The 22,486-nt window shown below is 50.4% G+C and overlaps 1 protein-coding gene across 7 annotated transcripts in view; it reads left to right on the forward strand.

The window, feature by feature from the left end:
- LOC311065027 (titin-like) overlaps nt 1–22,486 on the forward strand; it is a 223,490-nt gene that overhangs the window by 170,637 nt on the left and 30,367 nt on the right. For all 7 annotated transcript variants that reach the window (XM_084085185.1, XM_084085189.1, XM_084085191.1 and 4 more), the window contains 10 exons: nt 251–541; nt 645–932; nt 1,295–1,575; nt 1,717–2,023; nt 2,151–2,255; nt 2,445–2,642; nt 3,194–3,490; nt 3,705–4,289; nt 4,661–4,963; nt 5,298–22,397. In XM_084085185.1, the coding sequence (XP_083941311.1) occupies nt 251–541; nt 645–932; nt 1,295–1,575; nt 1,717–2,023; nt 2,151–2,255; nt 2,445–2,642; nt 3,194–3,490; nt 3,705–4,289; nt 4,661–4,963; nt 5,298–22,397 (19,755 nt within the window). The remainder of the gene's footprint in view (nt 1–250; nt 542–644; nt 933–1,294; nt 1,576–1,716; nt 2,024–2,150; nt 2,256–2,444; nt 2,643–3,193; nt 3,491–3,704; nt 4,290–4,660; nt 4,964–5,297; nt 22,398–22,486) is intronic.

The following is a 22,486-nucleotide window of genomic DNA, read 5'->3' on the forward strand; positions in this document are numbered from 1 at the left end:
CTAAAATGTTGCATTTTTCAAAACATTTGCAACTATAGCGAAAATAACAGCTATACAATTTTAGAGTGGCTATTTTCACTCATTACTGTGCAACACATTTAAAACAGGCTTAAATGGTTAACCAAGTAGTATTTCCCTCACAGTAATACCACTTTGATAAAAACAAAACGTTTTAAGTGATTACTTCAGTGGGGAACACCTCTAGTGTCTAACCAGAGACATTATCCCCTCTCTCTCTCTCTCTCTCCAGCTTCCCCCGGACCCCCAACCAACCTGATCGTCCAGGAGACGTCCAAGAGCCACGCCTGGATCACGTGGGACGCGCCCCTCGTGGACGGAGGCAGCCTGGTGAAGAGCTACGTGGTGGAGAAGAGGATGGCGGAGAGGAAGGCCTGGACCTGCGTGGCCGCCAACTGTCCCAAGCCCTCCTTCAGGATCCTGAACCTGGAGGCCGGCATGCCCTACTGCTTCAGAGTGCTGGCCGAGAACGCCTACGGCATAGGAGACGGCTGTGAGACCGCCGGTGTGGTCAGAGCCTCTGGTAAGTACTGTCTGGGAGTCTGCCCCGACTGCAACCATATGAAAATATTATACGAAAAAAAACGTTGTAACGTTTCTTAACGTTCCGGGTCCTTCCTTTGCAGAACAACCAGGGCCGGTGGCAGACTTCCGAGCCAGTAAGATCACCAAGGACTCGGTGACTCTGGCATGGAGGAAGCCCATCAGCAACGGCGGAAGCCACATCACGGCCTACATCGTGGAGCAGAGCGAGGGCGAGGACAAGTGGAAGCTGCTGACCAAGGGCAAGGAAATCACGCATGCCATGGAGGCGCTGACCGAGGGCCAGGAGTACTGCTTCAGGGTGAAGGCCCAGAACGAATCCGGAGAGGGACCCCCCACTGAGCTGACCGTGGTCGCCAAGGACCAGTTTTGTAAGACCCTTGTCTTTTCTTTCTTGTCAAGGACCCCAAAGTATTTAGCCAGGGACCCCCATTATTAGAGAATATTTTTTGTTGTCAAAATGTTGTGTGACAAATATTACAAATTTTGAAAATTCTTGATTAACAAAATTGGGTTAATGCATGTTTTGTATTAATAATCAAAATCTGCAAAGTGACTAGTTACTAAAGCTGTCAAATATTTCTAGTGGAGTCAAAAGTACATTATTTCCCTCTGAGAGGTATGAACATTTTAACATCAAAATTGTACCTAAGCCCAGTACTTCAGTAAATGTAATGAGTTACTTCGCACCGCTGAAATTGAGCGATATCTAATCTCTCATCGTGTCTTCCAGCTGCTCCCGACTGTGACCTGAGTGGCATCCTCGACCTGACCTACGTGGCCAGGGAGGGCGCCACCATGCGCATCAACGTGCCGCTGATCGGCAAACCCCTCCCCTCCGCCACCTGGAAGCGAGGCGACACCAGCCTGGGCGACACGGGCAGGATGTGCGTGGAGGCACAGCACGGCGTCACCACCCTGCTCATCAGAGACTGCCAGAAGACGGACGCCGACACGTACACCATCAACGCCAGGAACATTGCCGGAGTCAAGGACTGCAAGTTCACGCTCAAGGTTTGTTTCGCCCTACTCTATTCTTCTTCCCATTCCAGAAAACTACAAATAAATGGAGCGGGCGCGAAACACCTGCAACACCTGTAATGTCTGATGTGACAAATTGACAATAAAACTGATTTCTGTTTGTGATTCGTGAAGGTGGTGGGCAAGCCCGGCATCTGCACCGGACCCATCAAGATGGACGAGATCACGGCCGACGGCATCACCCTGGAGTGGGAACCGCCCAAGGACGACGGCGGCGCTGAGGTGTCCAACTACATCGTGGAGAAGAGGAGGACCACGGACAGCAAGTGGGCCACCGTGGCCTCTGCCCTCCAGAAGAACACCATGAGAGTCATCAGACTCAGCGCCGGAATCGAGTACATCTTCAGGGTGTTCGCTGAGAACAAGTACGGCGTCGGGGAATACCTGAGGTCGGAACCGGTCATCGCCCAGCATCCGTTCAGTAAGTCGGGTCGAATCAAAAGGTTATGCTGGCCTTACTAACATTGTTCATTACACGTTGTGTTTGTTATTGTGAAGTAATAGCTCAGCACATATTTATTACTCTCTTTTACACACTTTCTCTCTAGACGTACCTGAGGCTCCTGCTCCTCCAGAGATAGTGACCATTCGTCAAGAGTCGGCCACTTTGATCTGGACTGAGCCCAAAGACACTGGAGGCTCCCCAATAACTGGTACAGTTATTATTATTATGATTATCATAATATGTTATGTCCTACCCTGGATTTGAACCCAAACATCTTCCGAGTGAGCCAAGACAGAATCCCTGCTTGAGCCACGGGAGAATGTTATGAGCTTCAGGCAGTACTACTTGTCAACCAGAATGTGTGTGTTTGTGTGTGTGTGTGTGTGTGTTCCTCCAGGCTACCATGTGGAGTTTAAGGAGCGTAACAGTCTGATGTGGAAGCGCGCCAGTAAGACGGTGCTGAGGGTGAAGGAGTGCAGAGTGACCGGTCTCATTGAAGGACTGGAGTATGAGTTCAGAGTGATGGCCATGAACGCTGCCGGTCTGGGCAAGGCCAGCAGAGTCGCCGAATCTATACTCGCTCTGGACCCTGTTGGTGAGCTCAACGCTTATATTAAGTTCTGTGTATAATTAATAATATACACAATATAATAGATAGCTCTGTATTTATGGGCCAAATATCTCAATATCAATATTGTGACGATGATATACTATTGTGACCTTAATCTTCCAAAAATAGCGGGTTTACGAAACACATGAAATTGGAAGTGATTAAACAAAGACATTATGAGCGGACAAAACTGGAATTAGAACAATATGAAATTTAAGCTGATAAATAGGTTCTCTTTCCTGATTGGATGAAATTGTCTCCCACCTGAATATGAAGTTTATCTTAAATAAAGAGCTGGAGAGATGGGACCTCTGTTATTGTACAAACACTCTATAGCAAACAGTGATTACTGAGAATATAAGGCTTTAACCTGTTAACAAAAAAATCACTTACAGCACCTTTAATAAGTAATATAAGATGGAATAGATATGGTTTACAAGACCAGGCATACTGTATATTGGTATCTTATTTTATATTTATTTCAGCACAGTTCAGCACAGCTAACAATTCCTCTTTGTTTTCCTTTCGTCGCCCAGATCCTCCCGGCAAGCCGGACGTGATCAACGTGACCAGGAACACGGTGACACTGATGTGGACCGCTCCTAAGTACGACGGAGGCCACAAGCTGGTCGGCTACATGGTGGAGAAGCTGGAGGCGGGCACCAAGACCTGGCTGAAGGCCAACCACATCAACGTGCAGGGCTGCGCCTTCACCGTGCCAGACCTGACGGAGCAAGCGCAGTACGAGTTCAGGATCCGGGCCAAGAACGCCGCCGGCGCCATCAGCGTCCCCTCTGAGACTACCGAGATGCTCACCTGCAAGGATGAGTATGGTAAGAGGGGTTTCACTTGAATATATCACTTATTGTATTGGACATAGATATTAAATAATAAAGTATTGACAGGTGGGCGTTACTAAAAAGTAAAAGTAAGTAAAAGTACCTCAAAATTGTACTTAAGCACACTAAAGAAATAAATGTAATTAACTTTCCGCCACTGATTATAGCGAGTACATAAGGACTACTTTTCTCCTCTCTCTTCCTGCAGAGCCTCCATCCATCACCATCGAACCGGACATGAAGGAGGTGTCCGTCCGGGCAGGAAACACCATCGTCATTTCAGCCCCCAAGATCACCGGCAAGCCTCCTCCCACGGCCATGTGGTCCAAGGCAGGCCGCGAGTTCAAGAACTCTGACGTGGTCACCATCACCAGCACCCCCACCTCCTCCACCCTGGCCATCAAGTACGCCAGCAGGAAGAACACGGGAGAGTACACCATCACCGCCAGCAACCCCTTCGGTATCGTAGAGGACCGCATCAGGGTGAAGGTTCTGGACATCCCTGGACCTCCAGGTCCCATCGAGGCCTGCAACATCTCGGCTGAGAAGTGCACCCTGACCTGGCTGCCTCCGGATGAGGATGGAGGTTGCACCATCAAGTCCTACGTTCTGGAGAAGAGAGAGACCAGCCGTCTGATGTGGACCAAGCTGGCGGAGAACGTCATGGACTGCAGATACGTGGCCCACAAGCTGGTGAAAGGAAACGAGTACATCTTCAGAGTGTCCGCTGTCAACCAGTACGGCACCGGAGACGCCAACCTGTCAGGTCCAATCAAAATGGAAAACAGCTACAGTAAGTTGACTAGATGCTTGTTTTTTGTTTAACTGATATCGTACAAAACAGGTGATCTTACTATACTGTGTAACTTTTTCAATTAAACAAATATACATTTTGATATATTCTGTCACTTTCTCACAATAAACATTCAACATAAATGTGTTCTCTAAACACTATTAAACACTGTTTTTATTCACGAGTGTCCCCTGACACTCGCACCAAAATGACGTAGGCACCGGAAATGTACTAAAATGTGTTTTAGAGTTAATAAATACCATTTCTGACTACTAAAATTAATGTAGAGTATGACTTTAACTCAACTCTTTTTCACAGATTAAACTATTCAGCTCTTCTGTAACTGTAATGTTCCTGTTTGTTTCCCCTAGAGCCACCAGGTCCTCCCTCTGTACCAGAGGTCGATAACATCAGCAGGAACGCTATCACTATTTCCTGGAGGAGACCAGTTGTGGACGGAGGAAGTGACATCAGAGGCTACTGTGTGGAGAGGAAGGAGAAGCGAGGCATGAGATGGGTGAGAGCGTGCAAGAGGACGGTCCCTGACCTGCGCTACAAGGTCCAGGGCCTGACGGAGGGAGTGGAGTACGAGTTCAGAGTAACCGCTGAGAACAAGGCCGGCTTCGGGCCACCCAGTGAGCCTTGCAAGGCCGTCATGACCAAGGATATCGTGTGTAAGTAAAACTCTTGCTTCTCCTGCTACGCGTTGTGAGCTGGTAGATCGGTAGAGCTGCTATTTTTGAAAAAAATGCAAGTGATAACCGGTTAATACTACCGTGTGGAAACGGTAGTAGCATATGGAACCAAATCCAGAACCTGTGAAGTACGTTACACGGCATGGTTCGCTTAGTTCTTGTAGTCGAAAAGAGCCATTATTCACTTATTTTAGAGTGGACAGAATCATACTTTTATCAGCTGAAACCTACATACATTTACATAAACTGCCACAGATGTCACCTCAAAGCATATTATCTCTCATATGTTTTGTCTTTTATTCTCGTTTTGCAGATCCACCTGGTCCTCCATCCAACCCCAGAATCACAGAAACCACGAAAACCACAGTCACCTTCAAGTGGGGGAAGCCGCACTATGACGGCGGCCTTGATGTAGGCGGATACTTTGTTGAGTACAGGAAGGAGGGCCATGACGACTGGGAGGCAGAGAACCAGAACCCACTGAGAAGCACAGAATATGTCATTGGCAACCTGCAGAAGGGAGGCAGTTACCAGTTCAGAGTCTACGCCATCAACACAGAGGGAGTGGGAGAGCCAGCAGAGGTGGAGAATGTCATCGAACTGGTTGACCAGGAAGCATTGCCTGACTTTGAGCTGGATGCTGAGCTGAGGAAAACCCTGGTTGTGCGCTGCCGCGCCTCCATCCGAATGTTTGTTCCCATCAAGGGACGTCCCAAGCCTGATGTGACATGGACCAAGGACGACACTAACCTTAAGGCCCGCGCTCACATCGACACTACAGACTCCTACACCCTGCTGGTCATCCCCGACTGCACCAGATACGATGCTGGCAAGTACAACCTGTGCCTGGAGAACGTTGCTGGAAAGAAGACCGGCTTCGTCAACGTCAGAGTTCTGGACACACCAGGACCTCCAGTCTACCTGACGCCCAGAGAGATCACCAAGAACAGCATCACCATGCAGTGGGAGTTCCCCATTATTGATGGTGGATCCAAAATCCTCAACTATGTTATTGAGCAGAGAGCGGCGACTAAAAAGGCTTACACAGTACTGAGCACCACACACCAGAAATGCTCCTACAAGTTCTCCAATCTGGAGGAGGGAGCCCACTACTACTTCCGTATCTCTGCTGAGAATGACCTTGGTGTGGGAGAGCCCGCAGAAACCGCTCAGCCAATCAGAGTGTCCCAGGCCCCCACTGCCCCTGAGAACCTGTATGTGACAGACGTGTCATCTGACACTGCCAGCCTGGCCTGGACCAAGCCACTTCATGATGGTGGTACCCTGATCACAGGATACGTCATTGAGGCCCAGAAGAAGGATGCTGAGCAGTGGGTCCATATAGCTGCAATCAAAGCTCTGGACTACGTCGCCACAGATTTGATCGAGGGTACAGAGTACGTCTTCCGCATCATGGCGGTCAATGCTTCTGGCAGGAGTGATCCACGTGAGAGCAGGCCTGCTGTCATCAAAGAGCAGACCACCGCCCCATCCTTCGACATGCGTGCGGTGTATCAGAAGACAGTCATCGCCAAGACAGGAGACCGCATCAAGGTGGAGATCCCAGTGCTGGGCAAACCCAAGCCTGTGGTTTCCTGGAAGAAGGGAAGCATAGTGGTGAAGGAGACACAGAGAATGAACATCGAAACCACAGCAACCTCGACCATCCTCAACATCAGTGAGATCAAGAGGACGGACGGAGGCGAATATTCCATGACCGCAAAGAACATCTTGGGCACTGTGACTGAGACCATCACAGTTCTGGTCCACGACATTCCAGGGGTTCCCACAGGGCCAGTGAAGTTGGAGGAGGTGTCATGTGACTATGTTCTCATGTCCTGGGAGGCACCAGAGGATGATGGAGGTGTTCCGATCAACAATTACATTGTTGAGATGAGGGAGACCATTGGCACTTCTTGGCAGGAGCTGGCGGCCACAGTCATCCGCACCACGTTCAAGGCAGCTCGCCTCCGCACAGGAACTGAGTATCAGTTCCGTGTCAGAGCCCAGAACCGATATGGCTCTGGACCCTACCTTGTGTCTGATCCTGTAGTGGCTGCTTATCCATTTGAAGCGCCAGGGCAGCCAGGCACTCCTGTTGTCACAGCTTTCAGCAAGGACGCTATGACTCTGAGCTGGAACGAGCCAGCAACCAATGGAGGCAGTGTCATCTTAGGCTACCACGTGGAGAGGAAGGAGAAGAACAGCATCCTGTGGCAGAGGGTCAACAGGGCTCTGGTGGTTGGAAATATCTATAAATCAGTAGGTTTAGTTGATGGAATTGGATATGAATACCGTGTCATTGCTGAAAATCAGGCCGGCCTGAGCAAAGCCAGCAAGCCCTCTGACACGTATTTCGCACTGGACCCAGTGGATCCACCAGGCAGGCCTGTGGCACTGAATGTCACCAGGCATGAGATTACAGTTTCCTGGACCAGGCCACAGGGAGATGGTGGATTCTCCATCACAGGATACACAGTAGAGAGGAGAGAGATGCCTAATGGACGCTGGCTCAAAGCCAACTTCAACAACATTCTGGAAACAATCTACACAGTCAGTGGTCTGACAGAAGATGCCACTTATGAGATCCGCGTCTTGGCCAGGAACTCAGCTGGATCGGTCAGTGCCCCGTCCCAGCCATCAGAGGAGATCATATGTAGAGATGACATTCAAGAGCCCAATCTTGACGTTGACTCTTCCTACAGCACCACTGTTGTTGTCATGGCAGGAGAATTGTTCAAGCTGGAGGCCAGCGTAACTGGCAGACCAATCCCATCCCTGGTATGGACCAAGGAAGGAAAGGAGCTGGCAGACTCAACCAAGATTGAGATCAAGTCATCTGACTTCCACACCACTCTGGTGAACAAAGACTCTCTGAGGAAGGATGGTGGTGTTTTCATTCTGACAGCCAGCAACCCTGGTGGCTTTGCCAAGTACTCATTCCACGTCAAGGTGCTGGACAGACCTGGACCTCCAGGCTCTCTCAAGATCACAGACATCGCTGCAGAGAAGTGTGTCCTCAATTGGGTGCATCCTGAACATGATGGCGGTGCCAAGATTGAGTACTTTGTCATCCAGAAACGTGAGACCAGCAGACTAGCATGGACCAATGTGGCCACAGACCTACAGGCCAACAGGTTCAAGGTCACCAAGCTGCTCAAGGGCAATGAGTACATCTTCAGAGTCATGGCTATCAACAAGTATGGTGTTGGTGAGCCTATAGAGTCTGAGCCTGTCATCTGTGCCAACCCTTACGTGGTCTCGGACCAACCAATGCAGCCTGAGGTCACAACCATTACCAAGGACTCCATGGTCGTTTGCTGGGATCGCCCTGAGCATGACGGAGGCAGCCGCATCAACACCTACGTTGTTGAGAGGAGAGACAAGACTGGCCTGCGTTGGGTGAAGTGCAACAAGAGGACAGTGTCTGACCTCCGATTCAAGGTCTCTGGCCTTACACCAGGACATGAGTATGAATTCAGAATCTTTGCAGAGAACAATGCTGGTCTGAGCCAGCCTAGTCTCTCCAGTCCATTCTACAAAGCTGTTGACACCATCTTCCAGCCCGGTCCTCCTGGTAACCCCAGAGTGCTGGACACAACCAAGTCCTCCGTCACCTTGGCATGGAACAAGCCTGTCTATGACGGCGGCTCTGAAATCACCGGCTACGTCGTGGAAACTTGCCTGCCTGAGGAAGATGAATGGACCATACACACTCCCAAGAAGGGATGGACAGCCACCTCCTTCACTATTACCGGCTTGAAGGAGAACCAAGATTACAAAATCAATGTATGTGCCACTAACTGTGAGGGAATTGGAGAGCCTGCTGCGGTGCCTGGAACTCCCATTGCTGAGGACAGAATTATTCCTCCAGAGGTTGAACTTGGAGCCGAGCTACGTAAGGTGGTCAGCATCAGAGCCTGCAGCACCCTCAGACTGTTTGTCCCCATCAAGGGTAGACCAGCACCTGAGGTGAAATGGGCAAGAGAGCATGGAGAATCCCTGGACAAGGCCAATATTGAAGTCAGCTCATCTTTTACCACTCTTCAAGTTGAAAATGTTGACAGGTTTGATGGTGGTAAATACTTGGTGACTGTGGAGAATGTCTCTGGAAGCAAGACGGCCTATGTCAATGTCAGAGTGTTGGATACCCCTGGAGCACCACAGAATCTGATCATCAAAGAAGTCACTAGAGATTCAGTCTCCCTCATGTGGGATGCACCTCTCATTGATGGAGGCTCTAGAGTCCGCAACTACGTTGTGGAGAAGCGTGAGTCCACCAGAATGGCCTACTCAACGGTCTGTGACAGCTGCCACAAGTCAAGCTGGAAGATCGGAGATCTGGAGGAAGGAAAACTATACTTCTTCAGAATCCTTGCTGAGAATGAGTATGGCATCGGTCTCCCAGTGGAAACTATGGAGGCAGTCAAGGCTTCAGAGAAGCCTCTGCCACCAGGCAAAGTTTCTCTCCGTGAGGTAACTGGCTTCAGTATCAGTCTGGCCTGGGAGAAGCCTGATTATGATGGTGGCAGCAGAATCACGGGTTACATTATTGAGATGCAGAATAAGGGCAGTGATACGTGGAACCAGGTCATGGTGGTTAAGACCAATGAGGCTGTTGTCTCTGGCCTTACTCAGGGACAGGAGTACATGTTCCGTATCTCATCCTCCAATGAGAAGGGAGTCAGTGATCCTCGACCTCTTAGCATGCCTGTAATAGCTAAAGACTTGGTCATCGCCCCAGCCTTTAATTTGCAGTTCACAACATTCAACGTTTTGGCAGGGGATGATCTGAAGATAGAAGTACCGATTGCTGCACATCCTAAACCCACTGTGACTTGGCTCAAAGGGGGCATCGCCCTCAAGGAGACAACTAGGGTTAATGCTGACATGACTGAGAAAGGCGTTCGCCTGATCATCAAGGAGGCCTGCAGAGATGATGTGGATACCTACAACATTAAGTTGAACAATTCAGCAGGAGAAGCCACCATGGACATTACTGTTGTTGTCCTGGATAAACCTGGCCCCCCAACCGGCCCAATTAAACTGGATGAGGTCACTGCTGACAGTGTGGTTCTGTCCTGGGAACCACCAGAGTACGAGGGTGGCTGTAGTATAAACAACTATGTTGTTGAGAAGAGAGACACATCCACTACTAACTGGCAGATTGTGTCTGCTACTGTAGCAAGAACCACCGTAAAGGCAGCTCGTTTGAAGACTGGAACTGAGTACCAGTTCAGGATTGCTGCAGAGAACAGATATGGCAAGTCCTCATGCCTGGTCTCTGAGACCCTTGTTGCTCAATATCCTTACGAAGTGCCCGGCTCACCCCGCTCTGCTGTCGTCCAGTCAGCCACTAAAGATAACATGGTGGTTGTATGGGATGCACCCAGCAGTGATGGTGGAAGCAAGATCATGGGATACCACCTGGAGCTCAAAGAGAGGAACAGCCTCATGTGGGTGAAGGGGAATAAACAGATCATCCCAGAGACCAGATACAAGGTATGCAGCCTTGAAGAAGGCATTGAGTACGAGTTCAGAGTTTATGCTGAGAACATTGTTGGCCTCAGTCAGGCCAGCAAACTGACTGAGATGCAATTGGCCAGAGACCCATGTGACAGCCCTGGAAAGCCAGAAGCTACAATTGTCACCAGAAGTCGTGTGACTCTTAAGTGGAAAGTGCCTGAGAGTGATGGCGGCAGCAAGATTACAGGCTATGTGGTTGAGAAGAAGGAAGGAGCTAGTGGCCATTGGATGAAGGCTAGCTTTGCGAACGTCCTCGAGCCTCAATTTGTTGTCACAGACCTGATTGAGGATCAGGTCTATGAGTTCCGTGTCATTGCCAGGAATGCAGGTGGCGTCTCTAGCAAACCATCTGAGAGCACTGGATCCATCACTGCAAAGGACGAGGTGGAGCCACCCCAGATTGACATTGATTCCAAATACTCCTCGGCTGTAGTGTTGAATGCCGGAGAGACATTCAAGCTGGAGGCTGGTTTCAGCGGTAAGCCTGTGCCCACAGTGCACTGGCTAAAGAACGGACAGGCGCTTCCTGACGCAGCTCGCCTGGAGATCAGGAACACAGACTTCACAGCTTGCCTTCTCATAAAGGAGGCCATTCGGGTTGACGGAGGCCAGTACACACTTTTGGTAAAGAATGTTGGAGGAGAGAAGTCAGTTAACATTAATGTCAAGGTCTTGGACAGACCAGGCCCACCTGATGGTCCAATATCCATCTATGGAGTCACCAGTGAGAAATGCTCTATTGCTTGGAAGTCTCCCTTGCAAGATGGAGGCAGTGACGTTTCCTATTACATTGTGGAGAGGAGGGAGACTAGCAGGCTCGTCTGGACCAGGGTTGACCCCAAAGTTCAGGTCCTGAATCTGAAGATCACAAAACTCCTCCCTGGAAATGAGTATATCTTCAGAGTAATCCCAGTCAATAAATATGGAATTGGTGAGCCTCTGGAATCAGAGCCAATGATCGCTAGAAATCCATTTGTCGCCCCTGCCCCACCAACAGAAGTGGAGGTCACCACCATCACCAAAGACTCAATGGTGGTGACATGGGAGAGACCAGATAATGATGGTGGTAATCCCATCCAAGGGTACATTATTGAGAAACGTGACAAGGAAGGTGTGAGGTGGACAAGGTGCAATAAGCGCACAGTGAGTGAGCTGCGCTTCAGAGTCACAGGCCTCATGGAAAACCGTAGCTATGAATTCAGAGTTGGTGCTGAGAATAATGCAGGAATTGGCACACCCAGCAAGCCAACAGAGTACTACAAAGCACTTGATGCTATCTTCGAACCAGGCCCACCAAACAACCCTAAGGTGGTTGACAGTACCAGATCCACCGTTTCCCTGACATGGGGCAAACCCATCTATGATGGTGGCTGTGAGATTCAGGCCTACATTGTTGAAGCCTGCAATAGCACAATTGATGAGTGGGTCATGTGTACACCTCCCACTGGAATCAAAGAAACCAATTTCAAAGTGACCAAGCTGCTGGAGAAGCATGAGTACCAGTTCAGAGTATGTGCCATCAACAAGGTTGGAGTTGGGGAGCTTGCTGAATTTCCAGGAAAGGTTCTTTTGGAACAGAAGCTTGAGGTGCCAGACCTTGACTTGGATGCTGATATGAGGAAAATGATCAACATCAGAGCAGCCGGCACCCTCAGACTGTTTGTTCCTATCAGAGGACGCCCACCTCCTGAGGTGAAATGGGGCAAGGCTGAGGGAGAGATTAAGGAGACAGCTCTGATTGACAACACTACTAGCTATGCTTCTCTCGTCATTGAGAATGTTGATAGATTTGACAGTGGCAAGTATGTTCTGACAGCAGAAAATGCCAGTGGAGTCAAGTCTGCCTTCATTAGCGTCAGAGTTTTGGACTCACCCAGTGCACCAGCAAATTTCAAAATAAAGGAGATCACCAAGAATTCTGTCACTCTAAACTGGGAACCTCCACTTCTAGACGGTGGTGCCAAGATCAAGCAATACATTGTTGAAAAGCGTGAGACTACCAGAAAGGTATACTCTCGCATCACCACCTGCAACAGGATGTCATGGAAGATTGAACCTCTTCCGGAGGGGGGAATGTTCTTCTTCAGAGTCCTGGCTGAGAATGAATATGGCTTGGGTGAACCTGCTAAAACTCTGGAGCCAGTGAGGGTCTCTGAAAAGCCTCAGCCACCTGGTAAAGTCAGTGTCCTTGATGTCACACGTCAAAGTGTAACACTGGCCTGGGAAAAGCCTGAACACGATGGTGGCAGCAGAGTCAGCTACTATGAGGTAGAATTGGCTCCCAAGGACATTGAGACCTGGACTGTATGTGCCAGTATTAAGGCACTGGAGACGACAGTTATGAACCTGCAGAAGGGTGAAGAATACCAATTCAGAGTGGTTGCCGTCAATGAAAAGGGCAGGAGCGATCCCAGGCAGCTGGCTCAAACTATTGTAGCTAAGGACCTTGTGATTACGCCTGATGTGAGGCCTAGAATGAGCACCTACAATGTCCAGGTGGGCTATGACCTGAAGATAGAGGTGCCTATTGCTGGCCATCCCAAACCAACCATTACATGGACCAAGGATGGAGTTGCACTCAAGCAAACTACCAGAGTCAATGTCTCTGATGCGGCAAACCTAACCACTCTCACCATCAAAGATGCTACCAGAGAGGATGGAGGCATGTACAGCATTAACATCACTAATGCCCTGGCATCCAAGGATGCCACCATCGAGGTGATCACCCTGGACAAACCAGGCCCACCCACAGGTCCAGTCAAATTGGACGACGTTAGTGCTGAGAGCATCACCCTCACCTGGGAGCCTCCCGCATACACAGGTGGATGCCCGATCTCCAACTACGTTGTTGAAAAGAGAGACACGACTACAGTTAACTGGGTGGTTGTGTCTGCAACTGTGGCTAGAACCACATTCAAGGTCGGCAATCTGAAGACAGGTGCTTTGTATCAGTTCAGAATCTATGCTGAGAATAAATTTGGAAAGAGCTACTCTATCGACTCAGAGCCTGTTTTGGCTCAGTATCCATTCCAGGAGCCCGGTCCACCTGGAACACCATATGTTTCTTCATACACTAAGGACTACATGGTGGTGGAGTGGCATAAACCTCCATCTGACGGAGGCAGCGCTATCCTGGGCTACCACCTGGAAAGGAAAGAGAAGAACAGCATCCTCTGGACCAAGGTCAACAAGGCTGTGATCCAGGACTGCAGGTTCAAATCCACTCCTCTGGAAGCGGGTATTGAATACGAGTTCAGAGCCTACGCAGAGAACATTGTCGGCGTTGGCAAATGCAGCAAGCTGTCAGAGGGCTATGTAGCCCGTGACCCATGTGATCCTCCCGGCCGCCCAGACGCCATTATTGTATCAAGGCACACTGTGAAGCTGAGGTGGACTGCTCCAGCGTATGATGGTGGATGTCTGATTACTGGCTATGTAGTGGAGAAACGTGACCTCCCTGAGGGAAAGTGGATGAAGGCTAGCTTCGCAAATATCCTTGTACATGAATTCACAGTTCTAGGACTGACTGAGCACGCCAAATATGACTTCAGAGTGATTGCTAGGAATGCAGGTGGAGCTGTCAGCAAGCCCTCTGAGAGCACAGGTGCCATCACTGCCATCGATGAAGTTGAGACACCCAAGTGTGAGGTTGATTCTAAGTACGCCGCGACCATTATCCTTCATGCAGGAGAGACATTCACCCTGGAGGCCAGCGTGGAAGGAAAGCCCCTTCCCACAATTCAGTGGATCCACGAAGGTGTTGTGGTGGAGAACTCAGCCAGAGCAGAGATCAAAAACACAGACTTCCAGGCCGTGCTGGTGGTGAAGGACGCCATCAGAGTAGATGGAGGACAGTACACTCTGGTTCTGACCAATGTGGGTGGATCCAAGACTGTTTCCTTCAGCGTGAGGGTACTGGACAGACCTGGACCCTCTGAGGGACCTCTCACCATCGGCAATGTCACCGAGGAGAAGTGTTCCCTGTCATGGCTGCCTCCCAGGCATGATGGCGGAGCCAGTGTCTCTTACTACATCATCCAGAAGAGAGAGACCAGCCGCTTGGCATGGACCTTGGTCTCCGGTGACTGTGGAGCCACCATGTTCAAGGTCACCAAGCTGCTCAAGGGCAATGAGTACATCTTCCGAGTCTTGGCTGTCAACAAGTTTGGCACTGGTGAGGCTCTGGAGTCTGCACCAGTAATCATGAAGAATCCTTTTGTTGCTCCTGGTCCACCTCAGGAGCTGGAGCTCACCAACATCACCAGAGATTCCATCACAGTCTGCTGGACCCGCCCTCTGGTCACTGGAGGTAGTGACATTGCTGGCTACATTGTGGAGAAGAGAGACAGAGCTGGAATCAGGTGGACTAAGTGTAACAAACGCAGACTCACAGACCTGCGATTCAGAGTGACAGGCCTCACTGAGGACCATGAGTATGAATTCAGGCTCTCTGCTGAAAATGCAGCAGGAGTGGGTCAGCCAAGCCCGGCTACCCCTTACGAAAAGGCCTGCGACCCTACCTTTGAGCCTGGCACTCCCACTAATGCCCATGTGGTCAGTACTACTAAGAACTCGGTCACATTGGCCTGGCATAGGCCCATCTATGATGGTGGCTGTGACATCCAGGGGTACGCTGTGGAGATCACCCAGGCTGAGGAGGAAGAATGGGCCATTTGCACTCCTCCCTCTGGAGTTAATGACACCAAGTTCACCGTTAAGAAGCTAGTTGAACATCAAGAATACAAGGTACGCATATGTGCCATAAACAAAATGGGAGTCGGTGAGCCTACAGAGATTGAGGGAGTGGTGAAACCTGAAGAGAAGATGGATCCTCCCGAGATGATTCTGGATTCAGAGCTCAGAAAGGCAGTGGTGGTCCGTGCAGGAGCTACAATGAGGATCGGTATTCCATTCACAGGGCTTCCGACTCCTGCGATCAGTTGGGCCAAGGAAGAGGGAGAGCTGCCTGCTAAAGTCCAGATAGAGAAGAGTGATGATTTCACACAGCTCACCGTTGACATCTGTGACAGGAACGATGCTGGAAAATACATCCTCACCCTGGAGAACAGCGTTGGCTCCAAGTCAGCCTTTGTTACTGTCAGAGTTCTAGACACACCAGGAGCCCCTCAGAATATCGCAGTGAAGGACATTACTAGAACTGGTGTTACTCTGACCTGGGAACCACCTCTCATCGATGGTGGCTCCAGAATTTCGAATTACATTGTTGACAGGCGTGATACGGTCAGGACATCTTACACTAGTGTGGACAACAAATGCACTAAGACAAGCTGCCGTATCACCGGGCTAATTGAGGGAAATGTCTATTACTTCAGGGTCATGGCTGAGAACGAGTTTGGTATAGGTCTACTAGCGGAGACCCAAGAGGGTGCTAGGACTTCTGAACCTCCTCTGCCTGTGGGCAAGGTCGCTCTGACTGATGTGACCAAGACCAGTGCATCTCTGTCCTGGGAGAAACCTGACCACGATGGAGGCAGCAGAATCATTGGCTATTACATCGAGATGCAGTTCCAGGGCACAGAAGAGTGGGTGTTGGCCACCACAACCAAGACCTGTGATGGCACAATAACAGGCCTCAGCACTGGACAGGAGTACCAGTTCAGAGTGTTTGCATTCAACGAGAAGGGCAAGAGTGACCCTAGGGCTCTGGCTGCTCCTGTCACTGCCAAGGATGTGACTATTGTACCCGCCTTCAAGATGGCATTCAACGCCTACAGTGTGCAGATTGGCCACGATCTGAAGATTGAGATCCCAGTGATTGGTCGCCCAGTGCCTAATATTGAATGGAAGAAGGAAGGACAGGCAATTAAGGAGACAACCAGGTTGAATGTGTCCAGCACAGCATCCTCTACTACACTGCTTATCAAAGAGACGAACAGGGAGGACTCTGGCAAATACACAGCGACGGCCACCAGCAGTATTGGAACGGCCACAGAGGAGATTACTGTTGTCATCTTGGAGAAACCTGGGCCTCCCACTGGCCCCATGAACATTGATGAGGTCAGCTCTGACTTTGTCACCGTGACCTGGGAGCCACCAGAGTACACAGGAGGCTGCCCGATCAACAACTACATTGTGGAGAAGAGAGACACCACCACTGTTGCATGGCAGATTGTCTCTGCTACCATCGCCAGATCAACCATCAAAATCACTAAGCTGAAGACTGGAGTTGAATACCAGTTCAGAGTGTCGGCTGAGAACAGATATGGAAAGAGTACCGCTATTCTCTCTCCTGCAGTCATTGCTCAGTATCCATTCACAGAGCCTGCCGCTCCTGGAACCCCATTCATCTCTTCTGTGACTAAGGACAATATGGTGGTGGAATGGAAACCTCCCACCAACAATGGAGGCAGTCCTGTCATGGGCTACCACATAGAGAGGAAGGAGAAGAACAGTCTGATGTGGACCAGACTCAACAATTTGATCGTCCCTGATGCCAGATACAGGACCACTGAGCTGGTGGAGGGCATCGAGTATGAATTCAGAGTGTACGCTGAAAATATCGCCGGGCTCAGCCCCGTTAGCAAACTGTCTGAAGCTACAGTGGCCACGGACCCCTGTGACCCACCAAGCACGCCTGAGGCGATTGACATCACCAGGAGCTTTGTGACTCTCCAGTGGACAAGGCCCCAGTACGATGGAGGCAGCAAAATCACCGGCTACATTGTTGAAAGGAGAAAGCACCCAGACATGCGCTGGATGAAGGCCAGCTTCGCCAACGTCATTGACACCCAGTTCACTTACACAAATATGACAGAGAACGCCATCTATGAGTTCCGCGTCATGGCCAGGAACGCAGCAGGCACCTTGAGTGTTCCTTCTGCGAGCACAGGAGAAATCACTGCCAAGGATGAGATCGTGGCACCAGAAGCCACCCTCGATCCTAAGTTCAATGATCTGACGGTGGTTCATGCTGGTGAAACGTACATCATAGACGCAGACTACACTGGCAAGCCTTTACCTGAGGTTATCTGGCTGAAGGATGGAAAAGAGATAGACAAGACCACGCCTAGAATGGAGATCAAGACCACAATTACACGAACCATTTTGACAGTCAAGGACTGCGTCAGAGTGGATGGAGGCCACTTCATACTAAAACTCATCAATGTGGGTGGAGTCAAGATGGTCCCAGTTAATGTGAAGGTACTGGACAGACCTGGTCCTCCTGCAGGCCCACTAGAGGTGAAGGGAGTGACTTCTGAGAAGTGCTATCTACACTGGAGCCACCCCACGCACGATGGTGGAGCAGCCATCCAGCATTACATCATTGAGAGGAGGGAAACCAGCCGGTTGTCGTGGACGGTGGTCGAACCGAGCATCCAGGCTGTCAGCTTCAAAGTCACCAAGCTGCTGCCTGGCAATGAGTACATTTTCAGAGTTACAGCTGTCAACAAATATGGTATTGGTGAACCTCTGGAGTCTGATCCAGTTGTTGCTCGCAACCCCTTCACCACTCCCAGTTCTCCCTCCACCCCTGAGGTCGGTGTCATCACCAGAGACTCCATTGTGCTCACCTGGGAGAGACCTGAGAGCGACGGAGGAAATATGATTGATGGATACGTGCTGGAGAAGCGTGACAAAGAGGGCATCAGATGGACAAAGGCCAACAAGAAGAGACTGACTGACATCAGGTTCAGATGCTCAGGCCTCACAGAAGGACACTCCTATGAATTCAGAGTCTCAGCTGAAAACGCTGCAGGTGTGGGCAAGCCCAGTGCTGCAACTGACTACATCATGGCCAGCGATGCCATTTATCCACCAGGTCCTCCTAGCAATCCTAAAGTGACAGACCACTCTAGCACCAGTGTCTCCTTGGCCTGGTCCAGGCCCATCTATGATGGTGGAGCACCAATCGGTGGATACGTTGTTGAGGTGAAGGAGGGAGGAGATGATGAGTGGATCACATCTACACCACCCAATGGTGTCCAGACTACTCATTACACTGTCAAGAGACTGAAGGAGAACTTAGAGTATAACTTCCGTATCTGTGCTATGAACATCGAGGGAGTAGGAGAGCACGTAGACTTACCTGGGTCTGTGATTGCTGCTGAGAAGCTGGAAGCTCCTGAGATTGAGCTGGATGCTGACCTGAGGAAGATGGTTAATGTCCGTGCCAGTGCCACCTTGCGTCTGTTCGTCCCCATCAGAGGAAAGCCTGAGCCTGAGGTGAAATGGTCTAAGGCTGATGGTACTATGACTGAGCGTGCCCAAATTGAGGTCACCACCTCCTACACGCTGTTGGTGATTGAAAACGTTGACAGATTTGACACTGGCAAATACGTGCTAACCCTGGAGAACCTCAGTGGCACAAAGTCGGCCTACATCAATGTTAGAATTCTGGACTCCCCCAGTGCTCCTACCAACCTACTCGTGAAGGATGTAAAGAGAGAATCAGTCTCCATCTCCTGGGAACCTCCTCTCATCGATGGTGGGGTCAAGGTCTCACACTACATCGTGGAGAAGAGAGAGCAGAAGAGAATGGGCTTCACCAGTGTCTGCAACAATTGTGTGAGGAATTCGTACATTATCTCTGACCTCCAGGAGGGAGGACGGTACTACTTCCGCGTGTCGCCTGTGAATGAGCTAGGAGTAGGTATGCCTGCCACCACAGAGGCTGTCAAAGTGTCAGAGGCCCCACTGCCTCCTGGTAAGGTCACCTTGGTGGATGTGACACGTAACAGTGTCAGCCTCGCCTGGGAGAAGCCTGATCATGATGGAGGCAGCAAGATCACAAACTACATTGTAGAGATGCAGTCTAAGGGAGATGACAAATGGACCGTGTGCAGTGAAATTAAAGCACTGGAGGCCACAATTGAAGGACTCACAGCTGGGGAGGAATACTCCTTCAGGGTGACTGCTGTGAATGACAAGGGCAAGAGCGATACTAAGCCCCTGGTTAGCCCTGTTGTGGTGAAGGACATCACAGTTGAACCTACGGTCAACCTGATGTTCGACACATTCAGCGTGAAGGCTGGAGATGACCTGAAGATTGATGTTCCTTTCAAGGGCAGACCTCAGCCTGAGGTGTCCTGGAAGAAGGATGGCCAGGTGCTGAAGCAGACCACCAGGGTCAATGTTGTCACCTCCAAGACCTCATCCAAGATCACCATTAAGGACGCAAACAAGGAGGACATTGGAAAGTATCAGATCACCCTAACTAATTCTATTGGCACCAAAACAGCCGAGGTATCTGTTGTCATCCTGGACAAACCTGGACCTCCCAGCAACATCGTGGTGGATGAGGTGAGCGCTGACTTCATCTCTTTGTCTTGGGACCCTCCAAGCTATGTTGGTGGTTGTCAGATCAACAACTATGTGGTGGAGAAGAAAGACACCACCACCACAAACTGGCAGATCGTCTCTGCCACAGTTGCCAGGTCATCTATCAAGGTGTGTCGTCTCACCCAGGGCACACAGTACCAATTCCGCATTGCAGCTGAAAACCGTTATGGCAAGAGCCATGCTATTGACTCTGCACCTATTGTTGCCCAGTATCCCTTCGAAGTTCCTACTACTCCCACCAATGTCCAAATTGCCCAGTCCACTAAGTATGGAATGCTGGTAACCTGGGGAAAGCCCGCCAGTGATGGTGGAAGCCCTGTTCTTGGATATCACGTTGAAGGCAAAGACACGAGCAGCATGCTGTGGACCAAGGTGAACAGAGGTCTGCTGGCTGAGACTCAGTTCAAGATGACCCGCATTGAGGAAGGCCTGTTCTATCACTTCAGAGTCTATGCTGAGAATGCCGCTGGTATTGGCCCATGCACTAAGGCCTGCGAGCCTGCAGCAGCCAGAGACCCATGTGAACCTCCTCGCAACCTCCAAGTCACCAACATCACCAGGAACACAGTTTCACTGCTCTGGGATGGCCCAGAGTACGATGGTGGAGTGAAGATCACCGGCTACATCGTGGAGCGCAGAGAGCTGCCCAGCGGCCGCTGGCTGAAGTGTAACTTCGCCAACTTGCAGGACACTTACTTTGATGTGACTGAGCTCACAGAAGACGTGCAGTACGAATTCCAGGTTATTGCCAAGAACTCCGCCGAGCTACTCAGCGTTCCTTCTGAGAGCACTGGATCTGTGACAGTCAAGGATGATGTAGACCCACCCACGATTATTCTGGAAGAAAAGTACAGAAGTCTGGTTGTGGTCAAGGCAGGAGAGGTCATTAGTATTGACGCAGAGGTCACCGGTCGGCCCCTCCCTGTTATCTCCTGGTCAAAGGACGGAAAGGAGATTGATGCCAAGACGCCAAGATGTGAGATCATCTCCACCAACTTCAAGACCTTACTGATCGTCAGAGATGTCATCAGGAGAGACTCTGGTCAGTACGTGCTGACCCTGCATAATGTGGGTGGAACCAGGTCTGTGGCTGTCAACTGTAAAGTTCTGGACAGACCCGGTCCATCATCTGGACCACTGGCCGTGACTGGCATGACAGCGGAGAAATGCATCATAACCTGGGGACCCCCTCAGGAGAATGGTGGTGCTGAGATTAAGCATTACATCGTAGAGAAACGCGAGACCAGCCGCCTGGCTTGGACACTGGTCTATGGAGACATGAAAGCCACCACTTGCAAGGTCACCAAGCTACTCAAAGGAAACGAGTACATCCTTAGAGTCAGAGGAGTCAACAAGTACGGAGATGGTGAGGCCCTGGAAAGTGAACCTGCCAGGGCCATGGATCAATTCACTGCCGCGGCTGCTCCCACTAACGTCCAAGTCACCTCAGTCACCAGCGAGGCCATGACCATCTGCTGGGAGAGGCCAGCGTCCGATGGAGGCAGCAGCATTGGTGGCTATGTCATTGAAAAGAGAGAAAAGACCGGCCTGCGTTGGTTCAGAGTCAACAAGAAACCTGTGTATGACCTGAGAGTCAAGGCTGGAAACCTGCGTGACGGCTGTGAGTATGAGTACAGAGTGTTTGCAGAGAATGCAGCGGGCCTCAGTGCTCCCAGTGTACCATGCCCTCTCATCAAGGCAGAAGACCCACAGTTCTTGCCTTCTCCTCCTGCTACGCCTAAGATCATCGACTACACCAAAACCACCGCCACTCTGTCCTGGAACAAGCCACTGTTTGATGGTGGAGCACCTGTGACTGGCTACAGAGTAGAGTACAGGAAATACTTAGATGATGAATGGTTTATTGGCGTCCTGAACACACAGACCACAGAGTTCACAGTGGTGGGATTGAACCCTGGGACCGAGTATGTGTTCACTGTCAGGTCTATCAACAAGATGGGACCCAGTGAGCAAAGCCAGGAGTCTGACTCACTGGTGGCCAAGGAGAGAGAGGATGAGCCAGTGTTTGACATCAGCAACGAGATGAGAAAGACCCTTATTGTGAAGGACGGTAGCTCCTTCACCATGAAGGTGCCCTTCAGAGGCAAGCCTGTACCCCACGTGTCGTGGGCCAAGGCTGACGTGGACCTGAGAGTCCGGGCTGTCATTGACAGCACAGATACCTTCACCCTTATCACCCTGGAGAAAGCCACTCGCAACGACTCTGGAAAATACACCATCACACTGTCCAACGTGGCTGGAAGTACCTCGCTCACACTCAACGTCAGAGTCCTGGACTCCCCTGGACCGCCTACCCATGTGGGTACCAAGGAGGTGACATTAACCTCTGCCACTGTGATCTGGGACACGCCTGAGAATGAAGGAGGCGGACCGGTCAAGAACTACCTGCTGGACATCCGTGAGGGCAGTAAGAAGGGCTGGACCAGGCTGACTGACACCTGCCACAGACTCTCCTATAAGGTGTCAGACCTTCAGGAGGGAGGAATCTATTACTTCAGGGTGACAGGAGAGAACGAGTACGGCATCGGCGTTCCCACTGAGACCAAGGAGGGAACCAAGATCTCAGGTACTTAAATATTGATAGAAAGAAAAACAATAACTGTTTAACTTGTTGATATTTTTACCGATGTTTAAGCCTTGATTACCTCAAATGTG

The sequence above is a fragment of the Gymnoscopelus microlampas genome (genome assembly GCF_963454915.1).
Source record: "Gymnoscopelus microlampas genome assembly, chromosome: 17".
In the NCBI taxonomy this organism is placed as follows: Eukaryota; Metazoa; Chordata; class Actinopteri; order Myctophiformes; family Myctophidae; genus Gymnoscopelus; species Gymnoscopelus microlampas.